Source organism: Cervus canadensis, chromosome 8, assembly GCF_019320065.1.
Source record: "Cervus canadensis isolate Bull #8, Minnesota chromosome 8, ASM1932006v1, whole genome shotgun sequence".
NCBI lineage: Eukaryota > Metazoa > Chordata > Mammalia > Artiodactyla > Cervidae > Cervus > Cervus canadensis.
This window is the reverse complement of record NC_057393.1, coordinates 84,781,753-84,804,495: the sequence shown is the minus strand read 5'-3', so window position 1 is coordinate 84,804,495 and position 22,743 is coordinate 84,781,753. Positions and strand designations below refer to the sequence as shown.

Below are 22,743 nucleotides of genomic sequence, written 5' to 3'. Positions count from 1 at the left end.
TGAAGGTTAAATAAGATGCTAAATGGGAATGCACTCTGTAAGATGTGAGGTACTCACAAAGATTATTTAATATTATTATATCTTTGGCAAAATGAGCATGAGGTTAGCATAATATGATGTATTCTTTAAAAACCAATTCTGCATCTTAGTAATCAGTACTTTATTTTCTAATCACAAATCACAAACCATGTGTTTGGCAATCTGGTCTACAATTTTTATAGAAATCAGTCAGTGCCAAGATGTTTAATGTATAGTTTCCAGGCTTCACCTCCTCACACATTTTTTGATTTAAAATGTCCAATTCTTCGTGTTTCTGGCAAAAATCTTCTATTCTCTCTACTTTTTATAGATGAGTGGCAGTAGTTGTAGAGAATATGTGTAGTACTTACTCTACCTTATCATTCATCTATTTTTTCCACTCATCTAAAGTGGCTAGAAGTTCTCTAATTTCCTGGTCTCTCTTGAGTTTCGACTTCAAAGAATCACATTTGAATGGAGTAATGACTAGCCTTTTGGAAATCTGTTTGATTCCTTTCTTGGCTAATTAAGATGATTACACCTTTTAAACATTACTCTTTCATATTATTAGATAAGATTTTTCTTTGTGGTTTTTTTTTTTTTTTTTGGTATTCCCAGAAGTTAAGACTTGGAGACTATTCAAAATTTCCCAATGTCTCAATTACTGTAAAACAAAGACAGGAGAATTAAGAGGCACAGGATAAACACTGGTGAGAAGCAATAGCAAAAGAAAGTAGTATCAAAGAGAATACAGAATCCTTATCAACTCTAAGATCAGTTTATAGCTATTTATGTATGGATGTGAGAGTTGGACTATAAAGAAAGCTGAGCACCGAAGAATTGATGCTTTTGAACTGTGGTGTTGGAGAAGACTCTTGAGAGTTCCCTGAGAGATCTCCTTGCAAGGAGATCCAACCAGTCCATCCTAAAAGAGATCAGTCCTGAGTGTTCATTGGAAGGAACTGATGTTGAAGCTTAAACTCCAATACTTTGGTCACCTGATGCAAAGAACTGACTCATTGGAAAAGACCCTGATGCTGGGAAAGATTGAAGGCGGGAGGAGAAGGGGACCACAGAGGATGAGATGGTTGGATGGCATCACCAACTCAATGGAGATGAGTTTGGGTAAACTCCAGGAGTTGGTGATGGACAGGGAGGCCTGGCATGCTACAGTCCATGGGGTCTAAAGAGTTGGATACAACTGAGTGACTGAACTAAACTGATTTTTATATACTTATGTAACATACTTATCTAACATATTTTTATATACTTTCATGATATGTTTTGGTTAAAAATCCTTTTTAAAATATTAGTGTATTACTGGGGTTCTGAATATGTTAAGGGGTAGACCTTAAATTTTAAGACCCTAATATATTTTTCATACAAGTTGTACAGATCAAATTCTATTGCTCCAAATACTGCATAATTTGATGAAGAAGATCTCCACCGAATGTGTGATGGCCCATTTATGTCAAGCCATCTTTAATGAAACAGAAGAATTAGGATAATCTCTGTATATTACTGACTACTAGTAAAGTATTAAAAATACAGGTCATTTCCATTATAATTCACAAATGGCCAAGTGAAGCCACATTTGATAACAAGATTCCTGAAGCTTGAAAAAATTCTTGAACTTAAGCCAGGTATCCAAACACAATTCAGAGAAAGGTTAATCAGATGAAGGTGTTCAAGTTAGATACAACAACAAATGAAAAATGTATTCTAAAATTCTGGATTATATGGCTTTCTCTCCAGCTGAAACAGATGCTCTAAGTGTATGCAAGTAAAAACAAAGCTATATTTGATGAAAAAGATGATTAGGTTGGTCCAAAAGTCTAGAAAGAAAATGAGTATGAAAAAAAGTTGGCCGCTCATGGTTGAAAATATTAAGTCCCTGTTATAGTCAAGATAACATAGAAGGGTCTTCAATACAAAGTCAGTGGGTCTACTAATACTAATCTCCACTTGGAGTCTAATTATTTTCTAACCAACTCCTAACCTTCTCTCCAACAAGTTGCTCCTCTCATGAACCTCACCTCAATATATGTCTACTCTATCTACCTACTTGCTCAGGACAGAAATTCTGGTGTCCTTTAAGTTTCCTGTTGACCTTACCCTCAATTTATTGAGAAATCAACCACTCCACCAATTCCACTATGGTTCAAGGTACAACCTCTCTGGCCTGGATTATGGGAAGGGTCCTGAAATTGACATCACCACTTCTGTCCAACACCTCACTCCACCCCAGATAAAATCTATTCTCCATCCAGCCACCACAGTGACCCTTTTAAAAGCTAAGTCTGATTATACACCTTCTCTATTCAAAAGGATGAGCCCCCTTTGCCCTCAGAGCGGAAGCCCAAGTCCTTCAAAGGCCTACAAGCCCTTGCACAATCTGATTCCCCATTCCCGCTTACCTCTCTCCTGCATTTCCACTGCTTTTACTTTGCTCACTCCACCACAGCCAAATCAGCCTCTGCTGTCCTCAAATGCACCCAGTACACTCCTGCCTCTAAGCAGTCTGCAAGTGCCTTTCCTTCTGCTTGAACACTCTTCCCTCAGAGAGGTGCAGGGATTGCCCTTTCACTTCCCTGCAGTCTTGGGCTCAAATGTCATCTTCTCTAGGAAGTCTTCCTTGGCTACCTCTAGTTAAAGCTGCATGTCTCTTAGAGAACAGATCTGTGGTTGTCAAAGGGGAGGGGACAGGGTGGGAGGTTGGGGTTAGCAGATGTAAGCTAGTATATGGAACAGATAAACAACGAGGTACTAATGTACAGCACAGAGAACTATATTCAGTATCCTGTGATAAAACAAAATGGAAAACGTATTTTAAAAAAAGAATGTGTGTGTGTGTGTGTGTGTGTGTGTGTGTGTGTATAACTGAATCACTTTGCTGTACAGCAGAAATTAGCCCAACATTGTAAATCAACTATACTTTGATAAAACAAAATAAAACTGCAAGTCTCTCCCTCTTCCATGCTTTTTCTCTATAGTACTTAACACCATCTGACAAAGAACATATTTTATTATCTGTGATCCCCTACTAATGCAAACTCCCTGCTGGAGAGGATATTTATCTGTTTTAAGAAAACGGACACACAGTAGGTACTCAAATATATTTACTATATTCACATACAATCTTATAGCTTACAAATTCGGTTTAATGTAAATTAAATTATATAGTAACTCATTTTCACCCTATGCTCCCCCACTTCTCCAAATTTTCCAACCTTTGTAGTAACAACGTGGATGACAACAAAGAGCTGTCAGAAAGAAAAAAAAAATGTTGCTGGCTACTTGCAAAGCTCTTTAAAACAGATCCCCTGTATTAATTAACTACATTTATAAGATGAAAGCACAAAGTCAACATCTTTATTAGCATAAGGTTCCTGGGTGTGGAAGTTCAAAGGAATAGAACAGAATAGCCAAGGATCATCAGGAAGAAAAGCCCAATTCAGCTGTGCCATCAATCTGCTAAACAAACCCCAAGGAACGTGCAAGCTGACTTCAATATTCAAGGAAATATTCTGGTCTCAATTCAACACCAAAGTATTCAACACGAGATTCAACTCTCTTAAAATGTTCTATCTGCTTAAAACAACCTCATCAACTACCAAATGCAGTCACTGGGAGTGTATGGTTGTTTTGTTTTGTTTGAGCCAGTAAGACCCAGAGCTAGCAAGCGTTTTTTAAAGCCTCTGAGCTTACCCCCTCCGCCACCAGGCAAACTGGCCTCCACACTGTGGTGCTGGGGTCTCCCTGGGTTATTTTCCACACAAAACATTATCCAGTTATAATCCCACCAGAGGCTAACCCGCACCTCAGACAAGGCGCCAATGATGCCCGGGACAGAGGGCAGATGTCTCAGAGGATCCTCTAGAGAGTCTCTCGCCCGGGCAAAGGGCTTTACAGGCAGGAAAAAAAGCAGCGGGCTGAGGCGCACGGAGAAGATGACAGGTGGGCGAACACCCGCGGGGCAAGATCTTACAGCGCGACCCGCAGGGTGGCGGCGCCGAAACTGTCAACTCCAGCCGTCAACCTGCGGGTGTGGGCCGGGCCCGGCCCGGGTGCAAGTTGTGCCGCGGCACAGGATAACAAATGAAATCAAGACCGCAGCAAGTCGCCGCCAGCCTGCCTGACCTCCGCCCTCCCAGCGCCGGGAAATAAAAGTTAGTGGCCGCTGGTCGCCGCAAAGGTCCAGAGAAGCCGGGCAGAGCTGCGCCCGCGGCTCAGGTGCTGTCAAAGGCTGCCCAGGCGCGGCGGGGAGACGTCCCGGAGCCCCAGAGCCGGAAAGAAACCTCGAGCCGGCGCGTCGAGGCCGAGTCCCCCGCGCCCTCAGCCCTGCCACCGCGACCCCCAGCCGGGGCTGACTGCCACCCCCAACCGCCTTCCCTCCAGGCCCCCGATAGGGTCCGGGACCCCTAACAGCGGGCGGCATCCCCGGGCCCGGCGGCCGTCTTTACCTGCTCTCTGGCCGCCGCTGACGCGCGTTCCTCCTCACCGGGAGAATCCCAAGTCGTCGCCGCTGACGCCGCCGCCACCGCCGCCGCAAATTCCCCACCCCCCGCCCCCTCAGGTAACCCAGGAAACCGGGTACACCACCCCCTCCCTCCCCCCGGTCCGGCCCCCAGACCCGCTCCTGCGCTTGCGCACTTGCCCGCCTCACGCGTCCCGAGTCCCGCCCCTCGCCGGTAAGGCAGCGCCAGCGTCGCAGGCGTAACGCGTGGAGGCCGGAGCCAATGAGGAAGAGAGGAAGGCGGGCCGAGCCCTCGGGGTGGGGCCGGGGCCGGGGCCGGGGCCGGGGCCGGGGCTGGGGCTTTCTCCTCGCGGCGGGGTGGCTGGTCCCGCGTCCTCGCTGTTCCAGGGCTTTGCGAGGCGGGTTGCGTCACACCCTAGGGAGAGCCTGCTCCGTTTGAAAAGCACCAAGTACATGCGTGGCGTCCTCTCCCTCCGTTCAACATAGATTATCATACTGTGCCCGTTCTCTGGGTCCGGAGGATGGCAGCAGAAGAACTATGGGAAGGGGTTGGGAGAGGGAGAAAGGGTTACCCACGAGGTTACCTTCCTCCGGGGCCTGGAAAAAAGAAACATTTTGCAAAGACTTATTACAAAAACGTAAAGAGGTTTACCAAGCTACCTTAGAATTAAGTGCAAAGGTGTATGTTTTAATCCTCTTCATACACAGTATTAAGCAGTGTGCACTGTCAGAGTTAGTGTGTCTTGCAATAACAGTGCTTCCAGAGGGTGGGAACCACAGGTTAAATACAAGGATATTTTAGCTTCATCACTGACTGTCAGTCCAGCATATGGCTGACAGGCTACTGATGCCGTAGTTTGGCATCACCATCTAGTCACTGTGGCTGGCCTTGCGGTGGAATGTCTAAGATGCTGGAAAAGAACCTGAGCTTTGAGGCTTGAACAAGAGGGAAGCTGTTAGGGGCACTGGCCTGCTACTAGTTCAAAATCCTGCATATAGCTTTATAATAATTACTCCATCTATGGATTCAACCAGCTTCAGATGGTGTAGTACTGTATTACAGATTTAGTGAACAACTTTTGCATGTAAGTGGACTGGTGCCCTTTCAAACCTGTTGTTCAAAGGTCAACTGTATAAGCAATGGTTTACTAATTGAAATGAGCTCGTTTAGAATCAACAACTGCAGTAATTTTTACATGGGAATCTAGAAATAATTCAGGATATTATATCCCAAGGCTGTATACCAAATGCAACTTCCATCTGATTCAGTGACTAGCCAAGTAAACAGGTGCCCAGTGATGTGGTTTGGAGGGGCTCTTGGGGAAATCCCATACTTTAAAATCTTCCCACTGACTTCTGAAGTTCAACCATTGACAGTTCATCCACTTCCTCCCACAATCTTTTAAAACTGGACTACTCCAGGGATGGGCGATACATGAAGTCTCCAGCAAGTTAGTAAAAGAGATGCTATTTACTTAAATATATATTGACACCTACTTGTGTTGGTACTGTGTGCTAAGTGCCTAAGATACTTCGGTGAATTTCCCTGAACTCAGAGGAAGAGGAAGCCAAATGACCTATTTCACAGTTTTACCTGTAACCGAACCTACTCTTATTTATACACCAACTTTCACACACTAATCTCAAAAACACCCTTTTTTTTTCTTCAATGGAGAAAAGAGATCATAGAAGTGTTAAAAAACAAGCTAGTTTCTGTTTCTCGAATGGGAAATAATAGACGGTCATCATTTTGTTAAAGACAAAGAGAACAAAACAGACTTTATATGACAATGGTACACAATTGGCCCTCCAAGTATTATTTTCTTGTAAAAGGCGCAAAGTAATGTCTTTTGTGACTATTCTTTTCTCTTTATATCTGAGTTATAAAGTATTTTAATCAAGCTACCATAGTATTAACTCTGTATAAGAGTCTCGTAGAACATAGATGTTAAATATACATATTAGATAAAACTTATTTAAAATATTTCATGGAGAAGGAAATGGCACCCCACTCCAGTACTCTTGCCTGGAAAATCCCATGGACGGAGGAGCCAGGTAGGCTGCAGTCCATGGGGTCTCGAAGAGCTGGACACGACTGAGGACTTCACTTTCACTTACAAAATAGTTAAAAAAGAGAAAAAAATAAAAATAAAAAAATTAAATATTTCAGATGAACACACAAAATAATGTGTAATCAAGTACACGCAATAGAAGGAAGAATAAAGACAAGTGATAGATATCTAGAAGGAAGCCCAACTTATGCATTTATCACATGCTGGAAAACTTCATAAGTGGGCAGTTCTCCAGATAGTTTGACTCTAAAATTAGTTTCTAAAGGGAGATTCTAAAATCAAGGTTTTAAAAGATGCAGTTAATGTATATGTGCATAATTTCACATCCAAGTCACCAAAATATGTTAAAATAATCATTTTGTGGCTACATGCATGTGTAAATCAGACCATGTCACATTTCTTCACAAAATCCTGTAGTGGCTCCCCATTTCACTCAGGTAAAACCAAAGTCCTTACAATGGCTTGCAGAACTCTGCACCATCTGCCCCACCTTAACTTCATCTCTTCCTACTCTGCCATCCTGCAGGCACACTGGCCTCTTTATTGTTTACCAACCACTCTAGAGGCATTCCTGTCCTAACGCCTTGGCACTGGCTGTTCCCTCTGCTTGAAATGCTTTTTCTCCAGAGAGCCACATAGATAACTCCCTTACCTCCTTCCTTTCTTTGCTCAGATTTCATTATCTTAATGCAATTTACCTCAACACTGCCCTTAAACCTCAACAAGAGGGGGCTCTGCCCATATTTAACTCTCCCTCATATGACAAATACCATTGATTCCCACTCCCTGTACCAAATCCACATGTTTGAGCCTTAACCCATATGTGACTCAGCTTGGAGACAGAACCTTAAAGGAGGTGATTAAGGTTAAATTAGGTCATAAGGGTGGAGCCCTGATCCAATAGAACTAGTATCCTTATGAGAAGGGGAAGAGTCACCAGAATATTCCACACGGGCATAGAGGAAAAGCCGTATGAGAACATAGTGGAACTATGGCCATCTGCAAAGCAGGAAGAGAGGTCTCACGGAAACGAACTCTGCTCGAACCTTGATAAGGAACTTCTAGCCACAAGAATGATGAGAAAATAAATTTCTGTTGTTTAAGCCACCTAGGTTGCAGTATTTTGTTATGGCAACCCTAGAACTTATGAAATGTTATCATAAGAAATCCATGTTTGCTATCCATTTCTATTCAAAAGTCAAGAGCCCAGGGAATCAATGCAGATTAAAAATTCACAAGAACCCTCTAATGCTCATGGTAGCTCATTCAGAAGACCAGAAAAACAAAGGAAGAGGTCAAGGTATCAGCAAGTTCGCAGAACAGAATATTATCTGACCCGTTCAAAGCAGGCGTTGGAAAGGACCAGTCAGGTTCAACGTGAGGAGCGCAGGTAAAGATTTATATGTGTTTCACTGCCTACTCAAAAGAGCCCTGTGCTACCGAAGAAGATTCTTAATGCATATTGGTCCTGTAATCTCATACATACCATTAGTTTGGACCATCAAAAAATATCCCTAATTCTACCTATCACCACAAACGGAATTCACTAGCAGGACTGTAGTTAACACTGAGGCATTATTTCAGGCCATCATTCAATTACTGAGTCTTTTCTGTGTACTGGTGATGTCTGAGGCTTTGAGATGCAGAGATAGATGAAAGACATTCTATTATGGAGAACAATATGGAAGTTCCTTAAAAAAAATAGAGTTACCGTATTATCCAACAATCCCACTCCTGGACATACATCTGGTGAAAACTATGATTTGAAAAGATACATGCATGCCAATATTCATAGCAGCACTATTTGCAATAGACAAGATACGGAAACAATCTAAATGTCTATTGACAGATGAATGGATAAGGAAGATATGTGTATGTGTATGTGTACACATACACACACACAATGGAATATTACTCAGCCATAAAAAGGATGAAATGCTATTAAAATTTTATCCTAAGGATCCCCAGGGATCCCTGGGGGGGCACTGTGGAGGGACATCCAACCCCATCCCTGGGATCAGAAAAGATTTGCCAGAAAAGCTGACTGTAGACTTGAGACTTAAAAGCCTCTGTTGACTTCAGGCAGGCCAATTTTCCCTAACTGATTTTAGTGCTCCTGTGTGCATGCTAAGTTGCTTCAATCATTTCTGACTCTGAGCAACCCTATATGGACTGTAGCCTGCCAACTGCCCATGGGTTTCTGCAGGCAAGAATATTGGAGTGGGTTGCCATTTCCTTCTCCAGGGGGGTCTTCCCAACCCAGGGATCGAATCTGAGTCTCTTAAATCTCCTGCATTAGTAGGTGGGTTCTTTACCACTGGTGCCACCTGAGAAGCCCTAGTCTAGGATAAAATTTTTAAAATGAGACCTATATAGTGAGTTTTTCCACAAAGTCAAGTTTATTCGATTCAAAAGATTGCCCTCTATTCTGAAACTATGCCCTTCCTACTTTTTTGGAATTCAAATAACCTTTCTTTATGATATGGCAGTTAGAGCCTTACATATGTTTAATGGCCTTTCTTGACCTTAATTGGCAATCAAAAGCTGGGAAGCTGATTGGTCCCTGAAAGACTTTATTGTTTTGTCATTAGTATGGTTATTACTTTTGCTTTTTCGTAGCAGTCTCTAAAATCCAGAAACCAAAACAGGCCTGCAGGATGTTCTAAGCCCATGCTCCTCCATGGACCAGCAGCATCAGCATGTCAGAAGTCCAGAACCTAGGGCCATGCCCTAGACTCACTCAGTCATACCTGGCATTTCAACAAGATCCTCAGATCACTTCTATGCACACTAAAGTTTAAGAAGTACTCCTCTAGGAGGAAAAAGAACATATGTAAAAACTGGTGAGAGGGCAGACATAGAGAACAGACTTGTGGTTGCCAAGAGGGTGCGAGGTAGAGATGAATTGGGAGCTTGGCATTAGTAGATGCAAACTATTATAAATAGAATGGATGAACAACAAGCTCCTACCACATAGCACAGGGGAATATATACAATATTCTGTGATATATCATAATGGAAAAGAGTATGAAAAAGAATGCATAAAAAAAGAATGAAAAAGAATGTATAACTGAATCACTTTGCTATACAACAGAAATTAACACAACACTGTAAATCAATTATACTTCAATTAAAAAAAACTGGTGAGAGAGATAACAAGGGCTTGAAGATCCTTTTCAAAATAGGAAGAGTAAAGTAAACATTTCAGGGAGGTTGATGGTAATGCTAGGAAGGCAGGTGGGTAAAGATGACTAATATATCCCTCTGCTCCAACTGTATGCAGGTCAAGAAGCAACAGCTGGAACCAGACATGGAGTAATGGACTGGTTCAAAATTGGAAAAGGAGTATGTCAAGCCTGTATATTGTCACTCTGTTTATTTAACTTATATGCAGTGTACATCATGTGAGATATCGGGCTGGATGAAGCACAAGCTGGAATCAAGATTGCTGGGAGAAATATCAATAACCTCAGATATAGAGATGACACCACCCTTATGGGAGAAAGTAAAGAGGAACTAAAGAGCTTCTTGATGAAAATAAAAGAGGAGAGTGAAAAAGCTGGTTTAAAACTCAACATTCAAAAAACTAAGATCATGGCATCTGGCCCCATCACTTCATGGCAAATAGATGGGGAAACAATGGAAACAGTGAGAGACTTTATTTTCTTGGGCTTCAAAATCACTGTAGGTGGTGACTGCAGCCATGAAATTAAAAGACACTTGCTCCTCGAAAGAAAAGCTATGACAAACCTAGACACCATATTAAAAAGCAGAGACACTACTTTGCCGACAGAGATCCATCTAGTCAGAGCTATGGTTTTTCCAGTAGTCATGTATGGATGTGAGAGTTGGACCATAAAGATAGCTGAGCACCGAAGAATTGATGCTTTTGAACTGTGGTGTTGAAGACTTTTGAGAGGCTTTTGGACTGCAAGGAGATCGAACCAGTAAATCCTAAAGGAAATCAGTCCTGAATATTCATTGGAAGGACTGATGCTGAAGCTCCAATACTTTGGCCACCTGATATGAAGAGCTGACTCTTTAGAAAAAGACCCTGATGCCAGGAAAGATTGAAGGCGGAAGGAGAAGGGGATGATAGAGGATGAGATGGTTGGATGTCATCACCGACTCAAGGACATGAGTTTGAGCAGGCTCCGGGAGCTGGTGATGGACAGGGAAGCCTGATGTGCTGCAGTCCATGGGGTCGCAAAGAGTCGGACACGACTGAGCGACTGAGCTGACTTCTTCAACTGTAGCCAGGTAGATAATTGCTCCCTATTTCAACCTGATTGTTTCTAGCTAAGCCATGTTCCACGTTGCTTAAAATGTCTAGTCACTTGTTGACGAACCTCAAAGCATAGGTTAAACTCTGTGGGACAGATAAATATCTTATCCTGGGCCTATTGTGTAGCAATTAGCGAGGTGCTGATAAAGCACATCATAACTATAGGTTGTGCTTATTCTTCAGGGGGGCTGGTGGAGAGTCTGTTTTAATAAGGACCAGACATGGGACTTCTCTAGTGGTTCAGTAGCTAAGACTCCATGCTCCCAATGCAGGGGACCTGGGTTCAATTCCTGGTCAGAGAACTAGATTCCACATGCCACAACTGAGAGTTTGCATGCCACAAAGATCCCTTGCACTGCAATTATAGACCCAAGAGAGCCAAATTAAATAATAAGTAAATATAAAAAATAAGGACCATCACCAAAGAATAAAGGTTTACCCTAAGCCAGGGTGCTGCTACATCACACAGATGGAAGGCGCCTACCCCACCCAACTGCTTTAATGTCTCAATTAGTCTTTGTCCTGTGTTGGCAGAAGACCGTACTGAATGCACAAAAGCCACACTCTTGCCTGTTTAGTATTTACAAGTTAAGAAATAAAGTATGCATTTTCTCTTTTATCTGCTAAGAGGGAAAGAATATCCCAAGTACATGTGACAGATAAGCCAGAACACAGTTGAATACAGTGGTCTTCTCTTTTGTCTGTTAACTCCCAGTGAAGCATGTGTGTATGTGTGCTCAATCATGTCTGACTCTTTGCGACCCCATGGACTGTAACTCCCCAGGCTTCTCTGTTCATGGAATTTTCCAGGCAAAAAATACTGGAGTGGGTTGCCATCTCCTACTCTAGGGGACCTTCCTGACCCAGGGATCAAACCCACGTCTCCTGTAGTGGCAGGGGGAGTCTTTGCCACTGCACCACCTGGGAAGCAATGTAACTCCCAGTGTGTGTGTTATAATCACTCAATTGTGTCTGACTCTTTGCAGCCTCATAAACTGTAGGCCACCAGGCTTCTCTGTCCATGGGATTCTCCAGGCAAGAATATTGGAGTGGATTGCCATGCCCTCCTCCAGGGGATCTTCCAGACCCAGGGATTGAACCCAGGTCTCCTGCATTGCAGGCAGGTTCTTCACCATCTGAGCCACCAGGGAAGCCCATAACTCCCAGTATGTGTTGTTACTTTTGTAATTTTTTGTCTTCTCGAATACGCTTTGAGTTTAATAAGTTGTGAGGACTGCATTTTAACTTTCTGTATTCCCAAGTGCCTGAAACAGTAGCTGCTCAGTATGTTTTTATTTTAAATAAATGAGGCAGAGGATGATACAGAAGATTATAGCACCTGAAAGAATTTTCCATGACCTGTGGTCACATTGTAAATTGACTATACTTCAATTAAAAAAACAAAACAAAACACTGGTGAGAAGTTATGGTGGTTTGAAGATCCTTTTTAAAACAGGTCAATAGTTGTTAGAGTTTGTCTTTTACACTTTGGGAGATTTTATTCAAATCCTAATTTTTGTGTCTGGAACACCAGACTGTTTCATACCTGAATACATTCTGATGTGGCATCCTGTTATTAAAGTGTTATTTTATGAATGGGTAAATAAAATGGGATACCACTCAACTGAGAATGAAATAATGCCGTTTGCAACAATGTGGATGAACCTAGAGATTATTACACTAAGTGAAGTAAGTCAGACAAAGACAAATACCATATGGTATCACTTATATGTGGAATCTAAAATAGGACACAAATGAGCTTATCTATGATATGGGACAGACTCACAGACATAGAGAACAGGCTTGTGGTTGCCAAGGGGAAAGGCAGGGAGTGATAAATTGGGACTTTGGGCTGAGCAGATGTAAAGTATTATACATAGAATGAACAAACAACCAGGTCCTACTGTACACCACAGGGAATTACATGCTATATCCTGTAATAAACCATAATGGGAAGGAATATCAAGAAGAATATATATGTATAATTGGCTCACTTTGCTGTACAGCAGAAATCAACACATTATAAACCAACCATACTTCAATAGAATAAATTAAAAAAAAAATAAAATGCTATTTTTTTGCAATGAGAAATCAAACTTGTAAAAAATGCATAATCATTTCCCCAGTTCACGATGCAAACTAATCTGAGAGGCAGAGTATATTTGGGATCAGAACCGAATATTAATGTAGCACGGCCCCACCGTTAGCCTAAGCCATATTTACCTGTTGAATTCAGGTGGGCCCTAGTGGGGCCCTCCATGAACAGACTTACATGAGATATGGAAGAGTATTCTTCCATATGGAAGAGAGAAACTCATGCTAAGTTTCTCTGGAACACAAGCTCATTTAAAAATAAAACTTGGGCTGCATGGGACTTCCCTGGTGGTCCAGTGGCTAAGACTCCACACTCCCAATGCCCGGGGCCCAGTTTCCATCCCTGTTCTGAGAACTAGATCCTGCACGCTGCAATGAAGGTTGAAGATCCTGTGTGCCACAACTAAGACCTGGTGCAGCCAAATAAATAAATGAATAAAATAAGTATTAAAAAAAAAACAAAACCCAAAGGAACAACTTGGGCTGCAGATGGGAAGAGATGACTGTATGGACAGCATGGGATCTGGTATCCAAATTTGCTCTTCACCAGCATCTGAGATATTTCTAAGTCCTGAGATTTCAAAGATATTTCAAAGGGATCTGAGACTAAAAACAAACAAAAAAGCAAACTGAAAGGTCTGCTTTCACTAAAATGTCTGTAGAATCGCTGGTCCCAGGCAGCACTGCCTTTAACCAAGTGGTCCCAGCAGAGAAAAGAGAACAGCTCTACTGCGCCGTGTGGAAAGGCCTGCGGTGCCCCAGCCAGAGTGGAGCGAGGGCACTCACTTCCTTAGATGTTCGCCTGGAGCCTTGACTTCAAAGCAAAACCCTTCTCTCTGCCCAGCTTGTGCTGACATTAGAGCAATGTAGGACATGAAGAACTCCACGGGATTCACTTTGTAAACAGCTGACTTATGGCCAACTTTTGCCTTTTTCATGCAACTACTCCATGAGTAAAGTGCTGAGACAGTTGTATCACTTAATAGTATGGATGCAGCCCAGGCATGCTATCCTATTGAAAACAAAATATAGACTCTTTTTGGGCCTTCCCTGGGTGGCTCAGATGGTAAAGAATCTGTCTGCAATGCAGGACACCCAGGTTTGATGTCTGGGTCAGGAAGATCCCCTGGAGAAAGGAATGGCAACCCACTCCAGTATTTTTGCCTGGAGAATCCCATGGACAGAGGAGGCTGGCAGGCTATGGTCCAGGGGGTCCCAAAAAGTCAGACACGACCGAGCAAGTGACACAACAACAATAGACACTGTTTGGAAATATAACAATATCCAAGCATAAAAAGTAATGCAAAACACAAAATAATATTGGGGGAAATGCAGACATTTTGTTGGAAATCAATCATTGAAATATAAAATTAAGAAGGGTGGGGAGTTCCCTGGCGGTCCAGTGGTTAGGATTAGCACATCACTGCTGGCGGCCCACTTTCAATCCCCGGTCAGAGACCTAACATCACACAAGTCAAGCAAGGTAGCCAATTTGAAAAAAAAAAAAAAAGGAGAAGACAGGGTGTTTCTAGATTCTAGAAATCTGAGGAATATAGGTAAGACATTTTAAAGCACTTTTGTGAACTGTGAAGAACCTTAAAGAAACAAGATAGTTAAAAACATCTGGGTCTATTTAATAACATTATCTTCTGGATTTTCATCCATAGTTTTTTAAAAACGTCATGTTGCTTCACATGGGTCACTGTGGTGGAGCAGTTTAGTCAGCAAAGCCCCAAGGCAAGGGAGCAGGTGAACTCAACCTTCAGCTGGATGAAGACTCCGGGCTAGGCGATCGTCTTTCCAAAATACAGTGCCTCCCTGGGCAAGGGGGAAGCTGCTTTGTGGCAAGTGACTCTGGCCCTCTGAGTGGTCTTTGCAGCCAGGGTACAAGCTACTATTTGACTCAGATTCTTCTGAATTCTATGTGATTTCTGAAAGATACCCCCCTATATTATACCCCCTCCCTTCCCTTCCCAACATGCCTAAGAATCAGATAGCAGCCACCTGAAAGAAAAAGAACGATGCTAGACTGCACGAGTTTCTCCTCCAGTTGTTAAAAGCATCAACTGAGATTTTATCTAAAATGTGCCCTCCCTGAAGGTAGGGAGTTTGTTTCCGTCTACTGTAGCCTCAGTGCCTAAAAGGGAGGCACTCATAAAGACGTATAGATGCTCAATAAAGGTTACTATTATTATTGTTGTTGAAATTATTATTGTTGTTGTAGATATTATTACACTATCTGTCACCAGACTCCCCTGGTGGCTCAGACGGTAAAGAATCCACCTGCAATGTGGGAGACCTAGGTTCCAGCCCTGGAACCTGGGTTGGGAAGATCCCCTGAAGGAAGGCATGGCAACCTACTCCATTATTCTTGCCTGGAGGATCCCCATGGACAGAGGAGCCTGGCGGACATGGGGTTGCAAAGAGTTGGACATGACTGAGCAACTAAGCATAGCACAGCACAGCACGCTGCTGAATTTATTGTTGTTGGTGTAGACAATATTATTGACAATTTTCTTCATTCTAATATTTGGAATGACTCTATGTGATAAATGTCAAATACATTTCTTAACCAAGGCATTCATGACCATCATTTTGCTGTTCCTCATATTTTATCTGTTTGCAGGTGTAACTTTCAAATCATATATTTTATAAGATAAATCACTTTTGCTGTCACATTTGCTGTCTTTTGAAATCACAATTGCTGTCACATTGCCTCTGTTTACCAGATAAGCTATATCACTAGAAAACTGACTTTGGATGTCTGAAGATCTTTCTGAACATAATGTGAGCCAATAATTCTAAAGCTTAAATATGTTATTTTGGTATTATTCAAGTATATATAATCCAATACTAGATTCAACTGAATAATCACAAAGACGCATCAACCAAGAATTTGAGGTCACCTAAATCATAGGATTAGAACAGCAAGAAGATCCTTGGACAGTAAGGAGAACCAAGCAGTCCATCCTAAAGGAAATCAGTCCTGAATATTCATTGGAAGGACTGATGCTGAAGCTGAAACTCCAATCCTTCGGCCACCTGATGCAAGAGCTGACTCATTTGAAAAGACCCTGATGCTGGGAACAATTGAAGGCGGGAGGAAAAGGGGACGACGGAGGATGAGATGGTTGGATGGCATCACCAACTCAGTGGCCATGAGTTTGAGTACACTCTGGGAGTTGGTGATGGACAGGGAGGCCTGGCGTGCTGCAGTCCATGGGGTCGCAGTTGGACACGACTGAGAGACTGAACTGAACTGAACTGAAACAAAGGACTAGCTGGCCAGGAAATGTACTAAAGAGCACAGTCACAGAACCACTTGCCCCTCAGGATAACCTCTCCTGCCTCGTTTCCTGCCCTGTAGCACTCTTCTGGGACTCAGCTGCTGACTGATAATTAGGTATAATATAGAGCGAGGGTTTCCTGACGGGATGTAGACAACACTGTATTTTCTGGCAGCTATGCCCCTGCTAGTTGTTGGAAACCTGGCTTCTGACCCTTTGCTTGCCCTATGCCACACCCAACTCAGGCAGCTTAGGAAGCCAGCTGCTCATATACCGAAGGCAGTGCTCAGGTAAACATCCTATCCACAGTGGCTGATTCTTAATGAAGAGACATGGTTTTAGAATGTTCAACCTTGGGGTGAATGCACAAACAGGTATATGGGAGTTTCCTGAGTTAGCATAAATTCAAGTCTGACCTATTATAGATGTCTTTGAAAATAAGATAAATCCTTGGCCACTGGAGACTGGTTTATAAGGAGGAGTACAAGATGGTGAATGGGTGAGTGCCAACAGTACCTACTCCAAGTGCCACCTCTGTTTCTGGGCTTCCTAGCCAGACTCCTGAGAACTAGGGTGAAAGAAACCATTTAAAGGGAAAGAAAACAGGGAAAGACATTTTCCTCCAAAGGGACAGTCTCTTGTTTCAATACCATACATTATACTCATCTTTCCCCCTCTCATTAGAAATGTCACTTTCAGTTCAGTCGCTCAGTCGTGTCCGACTCTTTGCGACCCCATGAATCGCAGCACGCCAGGCCTCCCGGTCCATCACCAACTCCCGGAGTTTACTCAAACCCATGTCCATTGAGTCAGTGATGCCATCCAGCCATCTCATCTTCTGTCGTCCCCTTCTCCTCCTGCCCCCAATCCCTCCCAGCATCAGGGTCTTTTCCAATGAGTCAACTCTTCGCGTGAGATGGCCAAAGTACTGGAGTTTCAGCTTCAGCATCAGTCCTTCCAATGAACACCCAGGACTGATCACTTTATTCCATACTAAAGTTCTTTGTCTTTTCCATGCTGTTTCTGAATGCTTAGAATAGAGAAATATAGATCTGTATAAACCAATAGCCCTGAAAAAGATCTGAGTATTTAGAAGAACTGCTGTCTCATTTTTTTTCCTTCTGTTTCATTGCTATTACATATATAACACTGTGCCTTTTGTCTTGTATATTTGATATAAGTGATTGATTATGTCACTTGAATTCTATAATTGTTCCAAACATGCATTCTATTTACTGGCCATTTCTTCAGTTTCAGGGAGAGAAGAAGGAGAAATGGAAGAGGAAGAATATATCCCATTCAATCAATTTACCATTCTACATGAAAAAAAAAAAAATCAGTAGTCTTGCCTTATCCTGCCTCTCCGTCTGGAGAATCAATAGCACAGACATTCTGAAAACACAGAAGACAAGAATGTAAGATCTAAAAGTAGCTTTATTGGTCAGTTCTCCTGAGGCAAGAAAGCTATGCTAATTTATTACTCAGTAAAACTTTTATGATTTGGCACCAACATCCCAACAGTGACTCTCAACATATCTTTGCTACACCTAAATGTACCATAGACATAAGCTTGTGAAGTAGGTTTGGGCATTTTTTTCTACCTACAAGTTTTATAAAAACTCACATTGATACTGCCTGGATGGAATGCACACATTTTGTACAAGACTTATCATCTATTTTTATCAAGAGTATTTTTAATAATCTTGGCTCTGATAATAATCAGGGCCTTCTTTCTTTGTGCCTTCTTCTTATTTATGGAAAACTGTCTCCTTAACTGCCCAGTGTTACAATTCCTCGAGCAGCTTTCCTATCACTCTTCAAATGTTCCTGGAATTCCACTTGTTACTCAAAGATTTTCCTTATCCAAATGGGAATAATCAAGTATGGCTGTACTTTCTTTTTTTTTTTTTTTATATATTTATTTATTTTATTTATTTATTTGGCTGTTCCCGGCCTTAGCTGCAGCATGTGGGATCAAGTTCCCTGACCAGGGATTGAACCCTGGCCCCCTGCATTGGGAGCACAGAGTCTTAGCCACTGGACTACCAGGGAAGTCCCATGGCTGTACTTTCAATCCCACTCCTGGGCAAATATCAGGAGAAAACCATAATTAGAAAAGATAATGCACCCCAATGTTCATTGCAGCACTATTCACAATAGCCAGGACATGGAAGCAACTTAAATGCCCACTGACAGAGGAAAGGATCAAGAAGATGTAGTACATATAGACAATGGACATATAGACACTCATAAAAAAGAATGAAATAATGCCATTTGTAGCAACTTGGATGGACAGAGAGACTGTCACACTAAATGAAGTAAGTCCAACAGAGAAAGACGTATCATATGATATCACTTATGTGTGGAATCTGAAAAGATAATACAAATGAACTTATTTACAAAATAGAAACAGACTCATAGACTTAGAAAACAAATTTATGGCTACCAAAGGGGAAGGGTGGGGGGCAGGGACAAATTAGGAGTTTGGGACTAACATATACACACTACTATATATAAAATAGACAGTCAAGAAGGACCTACTGTATAGCATAGGGAACTCTACTCTGTATTTTTAATAACTTATATGGGAGAAGAATCTGAAAAAGAATGGATATACATGTATATATAATTGATTCACTTTTCTGGACAGCAGAAACTAACATCACAAATCAACTATATCCCAATACGAAATGAAAATTAAGTTAAAAACATAAGTTCCATTCAAACCTCAAAAAAAAAGTTTGTTTGCACTTTATCCTTTAAAGAATTCCATTTAGATTCCTTTGGCGAAGGACATGAGTCTGATATACTACAATGCAGGTCAACTAAATAGGCCCCAGGGTTGCACAGGGTGCCAGACACTATGATAATTCAGATGATCCTTATTTTGAAGTTACCAGAATACTTTCACTTAGATTGCTCTTTTCTCATGAATGTATTGGGGTATTTGTTATTTTACTGATGGTAAAATTAGAGCCTAGAAAATTAAGTTACTTGCTGTTAGTAACAGGCAGGGTGGGGCTAGAATTCAGGTTCCTTGATTCCAAATGTCTAAGCAGGTCATGACAGAGTAATAACTACAAAATTCACTAACTGGATTTCTTGAAAGGATTGTCTTAGAAGCATTTCGCCAGAGTCTACTTTTAGAGTTCAAGTGATAACAGCATTGTCACATTTCCACTGGTTTGCAGCTTCTCTATGTGGAAAACCTACTTTTACTACAGGGAAAAGTCAAATATTCTTTCCAAGGTCTTTGTTGTGCTTTAATTATTGAACATGGCTCCAAGGGAATTTATGTATAGCTACATTATTACATTGAAGATGCACACTTATCATGCACAGTTACCTTAGAGGGAAAAGAATGGAGCTAGGATGACCATACGATCCAGCAGTTCCACTTCTAGGTATTTTCCCTAAAGAACTGAAAGCAAGGACTTGAACAGACACTGTACTCGAACTCTGATTCTCATAGCAGCATCATTCACAGTAATCAAAGGGTAGAAGCAGCTCAAGTATCAAGTAAATAGATGGATGAATGGATAAACAAAACGTGGTCTCTGCACCCAGTGAAATTTAATTCAGCTTTAAAAGGGAAGGAAGTTCTGATACTTGCTACAACATGGATGAACCTTGAGGATATTATGCTAAATGAAACTTATCAGTCATAAAGGGAAATGTATTACATGATTCCACATATATGAAGCACTTCAAATAATTAAATTCATAGAGACGGAAAGTAGAATAACTGTTCCCAGGGACTAGGAGAAGGGCATATTTAATGGGGAAAGAGTATCACTTGGGGATGATGAAAAAGTTCCAGCAATAGATGGTGATAAAGTTCGCAAACAATGTGAATGTACTTAATGCCACGGAACTGTACACTTAAAATGGTTAAAATGATTAATTTTATGTTTTATATATTTCAACACACACACACAGGAGACAGAACAATTAATTCTGATCTGGAGGGAGGAGTACAGGAAGGCTTCTCAGAGGAGGTGGCTTCATCTTGAAAGATGAGAAGAGGTTTCGTAGGCAGGAGAGAAGGAAAAGCTCTTCTAGACTGAGAGAATAACTTCAGGAAATAGGAAGGCAATTACAAGGTCATATTCAAGGACTAACAAATTATTCAGGTGATTGGATACTTGTAGGTGACTGCAGACTTGAGGGTAAGTTACAGGAGATGAAGCTGCAATGGCAGGTGGGCACAGGGATCTTGAAGCCTCCTGCATGCCATGAAATGAGTTGGGGCTTTATTCTGCCAGCAATGGGAAGACTGGAGTCCTTTAAGCTTTAAGCTTGGCTTGTGTGTGTGTGAGTCAGTCAGTCATGTCCAACTCTTTGCAACCCCATGAACTGTAGCCCACCAGGCTCCTCTGTCCATGGATTTCTCCAGGCAAGAATACTGGAGTGGGATGCCATTCCTTTCTCCAGGGGATCTTCTTGACCCAGGGATTTCCTGCATTGCAGACAGATTCTTTACCCTCTAAGCCACCAGGGAAGCCAACCAAACTTAGAGTTTAGAAGGATGCTGCTTAGCAGTTGTGTGAGGAATGGGTTAGAGGGGGAAGACTAGCGGTAGAGGGACTGGTGGGGAGACTGGCCAAAGCCCAAGAGAAAGAGAGTGAAGGCCATGCTAAGGGGATGTGGGAATGGACGGGGCTGTTCAGCAAGACATGGGAACCAGCAAGAGGTGTAGAGTGAGAAGGCCCACGGTGTGGACTACAGCCCAGGCCACTTGGCTTCTGAGTGGACAGAGCTGTCTTTTCATCCATATCCACCTTTTTATCTTCATCCACATCTCCAGCCAGGCTGACCCACACATAAGCTCTCCTGGTCTCCTGTCTCAGAACAATCACTCAATACCCCTCCCAAACTTGACCCTCCCTGGGCTTATTCTTCCTTCCTGATACCTAAACCCCTGCCTACTATAGAGTCCTCAGCCCCTTCACCATCCAGCAGACATTCTGGCTCCTCCTAGCTTTTCCTCCAATCTCATTCACAGGCTTTCCCTTCCCCTCTAACTCCAGCCTTAGGCTTTCTTATTTATCTCTTTATAATTCCCCACTCCAATCCTTAGTTCTATGCTGTCTCCCTCCTCCTCCTAGACCAGTCTTTACCTGCAAGATAGAGGGACTGGAGCTACCCTTAGCATAGATCAAGAATACAACAGAGGCTGAAAGGTTAGAGATCTAGCAGTGAGTGTGTGTGTGAGAGAGTGCATGTTGGATATGTTGGGTTTGATGTGCCTCGTCTAATAGCATCCCCCAGGAGCCCTTCTACATCCACTTGCTACATGAGTCCTTAGACCTACGCCATGCCCAAGACAGACAACTTCAGTTTTCTGGCTTCCAAGAATCAGAGCTGGAATCTCTCTAGTGAGGGTCATTGGCTCACCCCACTCTACAGGAGTGTCTTCGTCCTCCTTTCTTTCTGCACAGTATCTCCAGGCAAGCAGTATGTAGGAACCAGCCCCCGAGAGCCCTGGGGCTGCCAGGAATTCAGCTGCTAATCATCTTCCTCAGTGGCTCTAAAGCTCTCAGCCTGTACCCATCCTGCCCACCAAAGCTTCACACATGCTTGACTGGCACTGGGAGGTCTCAGAAACACTTTAACCTACCTGTACAGTGATTACCTTTCTCAGGTGAGCAAGGAGCTCTTCCCTTTAGTCGTCACTCTGAGGCATCTTCACTGTAGGCTATTTAGCAACCACCTACTCTGTGTTGCTGCAGTGAAACTGGTCTCCTCCATGCTGTTATGCAAGCCGGGTCTCTTACTGGCAGTTAACTTCTGGCTTCTGTTCAGCTGCCTTAGGATAGGATCATTCTCCTAGCATTACAAGAATAGGCACAGTTGAGTCAAGCAGCCAGAAACCCCATTAAATGGCAAAGGTAAATCCTGCTGCACTCTGATATCATCGGAGGAAGATACGGGAGCAGATGGTAAAGAAATAGCTTCATGCAGCATAAGAAGCTTCCAATACCACCTCCCCATGGAAGAACGACTGCTCGGTCAAAAGAGGCAATGTACCCAACACTCTGGCATTACAGCTGCTCTTTTCAAAGCCAGATCATCATTGGAAATGACTTCTTCCTGAGCTCTCTGCTGCGTTTTCATTCAGGGATGAGGCAGGACAACGTCTGTGTTGCCGGTAAGGCAAATGGCCCTCTCTTCCTCTGGCTCTTTGGCAGATGGCCATGCTTGGATCACATGGGGAATTTGGCAAATCAAGTCCGATTCCTTTGCAGTGTAGCTGCAGCAAGGATTTCCAGTTAGTGATTTTGTGGTGGCTCCTATGAGTCAGAGCACCCTGATTCTCCTGTAGAGGGGGAGAGCCAGAGTTTATCCCCGTGAAGATCATCATTACTCTTTTTCTGAGAACTCTGCAGTCCTTAGAGGGCTTAGAACCACACTAAATGCCAGAATGTGAGTCCTGAGCCTAGTTGCTGCCACTCATCACCTGGTTGCAAACTTTCGGCAAACTTGCAGTGTAATTTTTTTTTTTTTTTT

The 22,743-nt window shown here is 42.6% G+C and overlaps 2 protein-coding genes across 3 annotated transcripts in view; both read right to left on the bottom strand.

The window, feature by feature from the left end:
• The window catches only part of LYST (lysosomal trafficking regulator), a 193,769-nt gene extending 171,399 nt beyond the window's left edge, over positions 1-22,370 (bottom strand). For both annotated transcript variants that reach the window (XM_043477036.1, XM_043477037.1), the window contains exons 1-2: positions 21,854-22,370; positions 4,482-5,092 (exon numbers count right to left, since the gene is read on the bottom strand). The gene's annotated coding sequence lies outside the window, so the exon portion shown is untranslated. The remainder of the gene's footprint in view (positions 1-4,481; positions 5,093-21,853) is intronic.
• On the bottom strand, positions 1,165-4,472 carry LOC122446612. Its single transcript, XM_043477038.1, has one exon. The coding sequence runs from the start codon at positions 4,454-4,456 to the stop codon at positions 4,040-4,042; it is 417 nt and encodes a 138-aa protein (XP_043332973.1). The 5' UTR covers positions 4,457-4,472; the 3' UTR covers positions 1,165-4,039.
• Positions 22,371-22,743: the final 373 nt, after the last annotated feature.